The sequence below is a fragment of the Pyxicephalus adspersus genome, chromosome 9, assembly GCF_032062135.1.
Source record: "Pyxicephalus adspersus chromosome 9, UCB_Pads_2.0, whole genome shotgun sequence".
NCBI classification, from domain to species: domain Eukaryota; kingdom Metazoa; phylum Chordata; class Amphibia; order Anura; family Pyxicephalidae; genus Pyxicephalus; species Pyxicephalus adspersus.
In genome coordinates this window covers 612,081-618,916 of record NC_092866.1, presented here as the reverse complement: position 1 = coordinate 618,916, position 6,836 = coordinate 612,081, and the positions used below count along the sequence as shown (strand labels likewise).

General features: G+C 49.5%; 1 protein-coding gene across 1 annotated transcript in view; it reads left to right on the top strand.

Moving 5' to 3' along the window:
* Positions 1-6,836, top strand: part of MTSS2 (MTSS I-BAR domain containing 2) — a gene marked incomplete in the record, with an annotated part of 23,035 nt that overhangs the window by 5,520 nt on the left and 10,679 nt on the right. Inside the window, 6 exon segments of the mRNA XM_072421264.1 lie at positions 1,757-1,914; positions 3,840-3,947; positions 4,099-4,196; positions 4,667-4,865; positions 4,959-5,033; positions 6,200-6,361. Of these exon segments, the coding sequence (XP_072277365.1) occupies positions 1,757-1,914; positions 3,840-3,947; positions 4,099-4,196; positions 4,667-4,865; positions 4,959-5,033; positions 6,200-6,361 (800 nt within the window).

The window sequence follows — 6,836 nt, the reverse complement described above, 5'->3', positions numbered from 1 at the left end:
ATGCCAGATAAGTGCTGATTGTGTATTGATATCATCCATAGGAAGGGTTAGAATAACAGCGGTGTATTTGTATCTATTTCATGTTTGTTTTCATGCTGTGATATCATTCTGTATTTCTCTTATTGTTTATTATATGTTTTATTTGCTTTTATCCTGCGATCCTGTTTTGTTGTATACTTGTATAAAGGTAAAATCTTCAGTAAAAATTTACATTTCAAAAAAAGAAGTTTGGGGGTGATTTCTATCATCTGGCTACAATGTAACACAGCACCAGGGAGTGAAACATGTCATGTAGAAGGTGTGCAGAGCAGCATTCATCCGGTGAATGTTGCAATGGGATGAATGTTCTGCGTTTTGGATCTTTAGGGAGTGCAGCAAACACCACAATTCTGTGCGATGCATTGGATGCGCTTCCTATGAAGCTGGATGCGATGCATTGTGAGGTGCATGCAGATTATGTGTGGTGCAGCCGGCGGGGCCATTTCATTTATTATCAGATTTATGTTCGGGGCCCTCATTATATTCTCTGTATGCGCTCGCTGATGTACATTGGGGGGATAAATATTTTCTGATGGGATCAGCGGATGATTTACACACAGCTGAGCACATTATACGATGAATATCAGGAGGGGCCACCGGGCTGGGCCCACCGTACATCACTAGAAATGGGCCGCATGACGGCACCCCCATAAATCTCCGATATTAGTGGCATACAAAGGGGAGCAGAGAGAAAAACAGAAAATCCATCGCCGCCCCACTGTGACACCAAACAAACACCAAACTGCCCTCATGATAATCAATAATATGAGGTGTTGCTACAGATCTCTATATATATATTATGTGGTGTTGCTGCTGATCTCTATATATAATATGTGGTGTTGCTGGGGATCTCTATATATATTATGTGGTGTTGCTGGGGATCTCTATATATATTATGTGATGATATAGATATGTGACATGTATGATCTGGATATGACATGTATGATGTACGTGTGACATGTATGATATATATATGACATGTTTGATAGAGATATGTGACATATATTATATAAATATAACAAGTATGATAGAACTGACATGCATGATATAGATATCACATGTATGATGTATGGTATAGATATGACATGTTTAATATAGATATATGTATGATATTGATATGTGACATGTATGACATAGATATAGGGCATGTATGATATAGATATGTGACTTGTATGATGTATGTGTAACATGTATGATATAGCTATGACATGTATGATGGATGTGTGACATGTATGATATAGATATGTGGCATGTATGTGAAATGTGATTATTCAGGAATGAGAACACGGGATTCCTGCACAAAGTGTCTGCCTTGCATTAACCATTTCCTTGCTGTGTGGGTCATTGGGGTTGGGGGTGAGGGGGTATCGGGTATTTGGGGGCGCTGTCCCTGCCTGCCTCTCTGACACTAATCTTCTCCCCTTTTTCTTGCATGGCATCTCCTCTGCCTGTAGAAGTTCTTGGTAAGTGTCTCTCTGGGGGGTGAATATTGGGGGGCCGTGAGGGGAATATTGGGGGGCTGTGAGGTGAATATTGGGGGGCTGTTGAGGATTTTCCCTCTCTCATACTGGTGGATGTGGTGCAGGTTGGGGTCTGACATAGGATTGGCTGCATCTGTGGCCTCTGGCTCTGATGTGACCCCCCCATGTGAACCCCATCAGCCCCCATGTGACCCCCATTCCCCCCATGTGACACGGGTTGTTTGTTTGGCACACAGGGAAGGGGGATCTTCAGCCCCAGCTGGACCACGCGTTACAAGATGTGAATGACATGTACCTGCTGCTGGAGGAGACCGAGAAACAGGCCGTCCGCAGGGCGCTCATTGAGGAGCGTGGGCGCTTCTGTACCTTCATCGCACTTCTACAGCCGGTGGTGGTAAGTAAATCTGCCCAAACCTGCAACACGACACCGCCTGAACCCGGCGGACACTTTATTGGGTACACCTGCTTATCCAATGGGTGAAGGGTCTGTACATCATACAAAGACATTGCAGACAATTGTGCTCTCCCAGCCTTGTGGTCACAGTTTCTCCCCCCCCCATGACTGTGCCCCGGGGTACAAAGCCCCCTCCATAGACATGGGGTCACCAGTTTGGTGTAGAGAAACTCGAGTGTCCTGCACAGAGCCCTGACCTCATCCTACTGAACACCTTTGGGGTGATTGGAAATGGTAAGCCAAGTCTTGTCATCCAACAACAGTACCTGACCTCACCAATAGGGGGCTGATCCCCACCATCAGTACCTGACCTCACCAATAGGGGGCAAATCCCCACCATCAGTACCTGATCTCACCAATAGGGGGCAAATCCCCAAAATCAGTACCTGACCTCACCAATAGGGGGCAAATCCCCACCATCAGTACCAGACCTCACCAAGAAGGTGCAAATCCTCGCCATCAGTACCTGATCTCACCAATGTGGCAAATCCTCACCATCAGTACCTGACCTCACCAATGGGAGCAAATCCCCTCCATCAGTACCTGACCTCACCAATGGGGCAAATCCCAACCATCAGTACCTGATCTCACCAATGGGAGCAAATCCCCTCCATCAGTACCTGACCTCACCAATGGGGCAAATCCCTACCATCAGTACCTGACCTCACCAATAGGGGGCAAATCGCAACCATCAGTACCTGATCTCACCAATGGGGGGCAAATCCCCACCATAAGTACCTGACCTCACCAATGTGGCAAATCCCCACCATCAGTACCTGACCAGTGCTCAACCCAGAATTTTTTAAGCCGGGTGGGAAGAAATTGTAGGTGGGTGGCAGTCCCTGTATTGTGACCAAACTCTTTAGTAACCACCCAAAAACAGCCGGGTGGGTGCTGAAAAGTGCCGGGTGGTGCGCCCAGCAAAAAGGGCCTGGGGAGAACCCTGCTGACCTTACCAATGGGGGCAAATCCTCACTATCATTACCTTACCTCACTGATAGGGGTAAATCTCCTCAGATACCACCCAAAATCTTGCAGGGAGCCTTATCAGAGGAGTGCAGGGTTTTATAGGGGGAAACTCCATTGGGGGGCCCTTGGGGGGCTCCATAGCAAATAGCCATGGGTGGCTCCATATCAATGGCTGTGGGTGGAGGGCTGCAGGTCGATGGCCATGGGTGGGGGAGTTTATATTGATGGCTATTGGTGGGGGGCTCCATATTGATGGCCATGGGTCTGAAATTTGATGACCAGCCAGCCCATGATTGGGGTACAGTTGGCAATGGTGGGTAAATTTTGGGCAGTCACCCAGGGAGATCTCTGAGCACCAGATGAGTCGCTGCCTCAACATTACAGAGATCCACATGCAGGCTGTGATCTTCTGAATGGGGGCGATACCCCCTATAATGCCCCATGCCCCCAGCTCCGGTCATATGTGGGCTGTGACCTCCTGAATGGGGATAATGCCTCCTATAATGCCTCGTGCCCCCAGCTCTGGTCACATGAGGGCTGTGACCTCCTGAATGGGGGCTATACCCCCTATAATGCCTCTTGCCCCAGCTCTTTTCACATCAGGGCTGTGACCTCCTGCATGAGGAAGATACCCCCTCTAATGCCCCCAGCTCCGGTCATATGTGGGCTGTGACCCTCTGAATGGGGGCGATATCCCTTATAATGCCCCGTGCCCCCAGCTCTGGCTACATAAGGACTGTGACCTCCTGAATGAGGTAGATACCCCTTACAATGCCCCGTGCCCCCAGCTCTGGTCACATAAGGGCTGTGACCTCCTGAATAGGGGTAATGCCCCCTAGAATGCCCTGTGCACCCATCTATGATCCCAGAATAATTCACACACCTTGTCCTTTCAGATGGGGGAGATTCATCTCCTGGGCGAGGTGACACATCTGCAGGCCATTATTGATGATCTGATGGTGCTGAGCGATGAGCCCCATAAACTTCCTGCCGCCAGTGAACAGGTGAGATGTGGGGAAAACCCCCAAACCCTGAGATTGGCACCACTGGGGTGTATGATTGGGGGTATAGGATGGGGGGGGGGTAGTAATACAGTTCTATTGGTGGAGTCCCCATACTTATTCCTGATTGGATAATCGTGCGTATGTCTTGCAGGTCATTAAGGATCTGAAGGGATCAGACTACTCCTGGTCCTATCAGACACCTCCGTCATCTCCTAGCAGCTCTGGATCCCGCAAGTCCAGCATGTGCAGGTAAGTAATCACCTGAGTACCTGTACAATGCTCTGCCCCCACCACTGCCCATCCATATATATGGAAGCCCCCGGCTACTGGAAATCTGCAATAGCTTCCATATCACCACCATAGCCGGGGAGCAGTGAATTTACCTTCCTGTCCCCCCTCATTAAACACCCTGTTATCTGGGGCAGCACCTCTCAGCCGAGCCATGGTGAGGTCACTGGGAAGCCCCCCATCATGTGGGGTTAGTTGGACATTTCTTATTTTCAGGATATTTTGTTTGAGTTCCTCCAATATGCAGAACAATTTTACTTTGGGGGGGCTCTCGGTTGAGAAGCGTTGCCCCAGAACCCCCCCCCCCCCCCCCCCCCCCCCCCCCCCCCCCCCCCCCCCCCCCCCCCCCCCCCCCCCCCCCCCCCCCCCCCCCCCCCCCTGTATCCAGTACTCACCTCTTACCTCACCAATGCTCTGACCATTTATCACAGTACAAAAACCACCCCCTCCTGGCAAGCTGCCTCGCACCCCCACTCACCGGGTTCCACGTGTCGATATCGCAGCCTCCCACAGACCACTGGAGGTGGCCAACGCTTGGTGAGTGCGTCCTCCCAGGATTCGGGGTGCAGTTCCCATGAGACGACTTACTCCAAGCCCCCATCGCCGATGCCCTCAGATATCACAAGCCAGGTAGGTCCCGTGGGGTGCTGTGGGGACGTCTTGTGCCAGGGGGTGGGAGCGTCCAATAATATCTCTGCTTGTTGTGTCTTCTCCGCCAATCAGAAGTCATCCAGCTCCGCGTCTTCAGAGGCCTCAGAGACGTGTCAGTCCGTCAGTGAGTGCAGCTCCCCCACATCGGTATGTGACCCAAATTTATTACATTGGGATTTGGGGGTTAGACAGTCCATCACCACGGGGGCTACAGAAAAAAACCCAAAAAGGTGTCAGATGTCATTTATTGGTCACCTTGTGGTGGATTCATCCAGCAATCACAATGAATCAGGCAGGGAATGGTCACTTACCTGAGGGCATTCAGGCTTTGAGTTCTGGAAAGAGGATCCATACCAGCTTAAACTTCGCCTCACATTGATATGATGCAGAATTCATAACTGCCCGGACCCTGAGGCAGCAAAGTAACCCCATGACATTTTACACCACCATGCTTCACAGTTGGCATAAGGTTCTTCTCCTGAAATGCTGTCTTGGGTTTCACTAAACATGTCTGCTGGGACAGTGACCAGACAACTCTCTGATGTCCGTGTCACCATCACATCATTCCTAGAAATCTCCTGTCTGTAGGAGTGACAATGTTTTGTTTCCATGGGGTGCACTTACTTTTTCACACAGCGTCATCTGCGTATTTAGCAATTGGGCTGGTTGAGTTTGTGGTCCTGTAGTGCCCCCTGCAGGTCATATTTAGAATGCTCAGTAAGTATTTACTCACCAGCAGCTCCATGTTTTCTGGATGTCCCCGGACCATAAACCGTGGCGGGGTCATTGGTCAGGACGGGATAGACTAGGGACTGTTCAAAGGAGGAAATGCCCTGAGGCTGTACGATGGACCCCGGGGCCCAGGTATTAGTGTTGGCTGCCGGTGTTTCTTCTGTGGTCCAATGGCTATAAAGAAATAATGTGTTCATATTTAAAAAGGAAAAACTATTGCTGCTGCATCCAATCATATTCTTCCTTTTATTCTCTCATTCTATCGTTTTATCTCTTTTATTATTTGTGACTGAGTTTTTGGAAATGCCTTAATATTCTGCCACCTCCTGCAGCGCTTTGTGCTAGCAGAGCTGAGTAATAATACCCCCCCCCCCCCAATATTGGTGTCCTCACACACGTCTATCCTTTATTATTGGCCATTTACTGAATCATGATTACTGGGTGCACTAGGTCCCTGCACCAATATATTTAGACCCTTCTCACAGAGGTGATGGGAACGATGCTGACCCAGCTGTATGTCTATAGGTGGCTCACCTGAGATGGGTTGTGCCAGAATTTCCAATATTGGTTCTCTGTTACAGGATTGGTCACGGTCCGGTCAGTACGAAACTCCGCCGGCCGGTTCAATGCAACGCAGGAAGGATCGTGTAGAACATCTACGGGAAGCAGAGCTGGGCTCCAGCTATCAGGGTATGGAGGACCCTTATCGCCCTCGGATGTCTCCCGCTGTCATTGCTGCTAAGGTAAGTCATTCACATACTGCAGTGCCTGGGATAGGACCACCGATACTTCTCTATTAACCAATCAGGTTACAGATAGAACATTCCAGAGCAGATCTGAATCTGATTGGCTTCTATGCAATAACAGACAGGCCCCAAATCTATAACACGGGGAGCACAGGAAGTTATCAGCTCACTAGATGTCTGGCAGGACCAACAGGTGTAACATATGACCCTGCATGCAGGTGATAAACACAGTGCAGTCATCCCATGGAAGGACATTGCCCTCAATATTCTGTCAGTTAGACGCCATTAATAACTATAATCTGGCTGGGCATTCAGAGCTGTGCAGGGTCATCCACAACACAACCAATGCCGGAGCCTCGGGCCCTGGGGGTGCAGGGGGAAAATGGAACCTTCAGATCCCTGCAGTAGAGAAGAGGATTTGGTATCAGTCTAGGGAGGACATGCTTGCAGGCTGCTGATGTCTGATTGAATA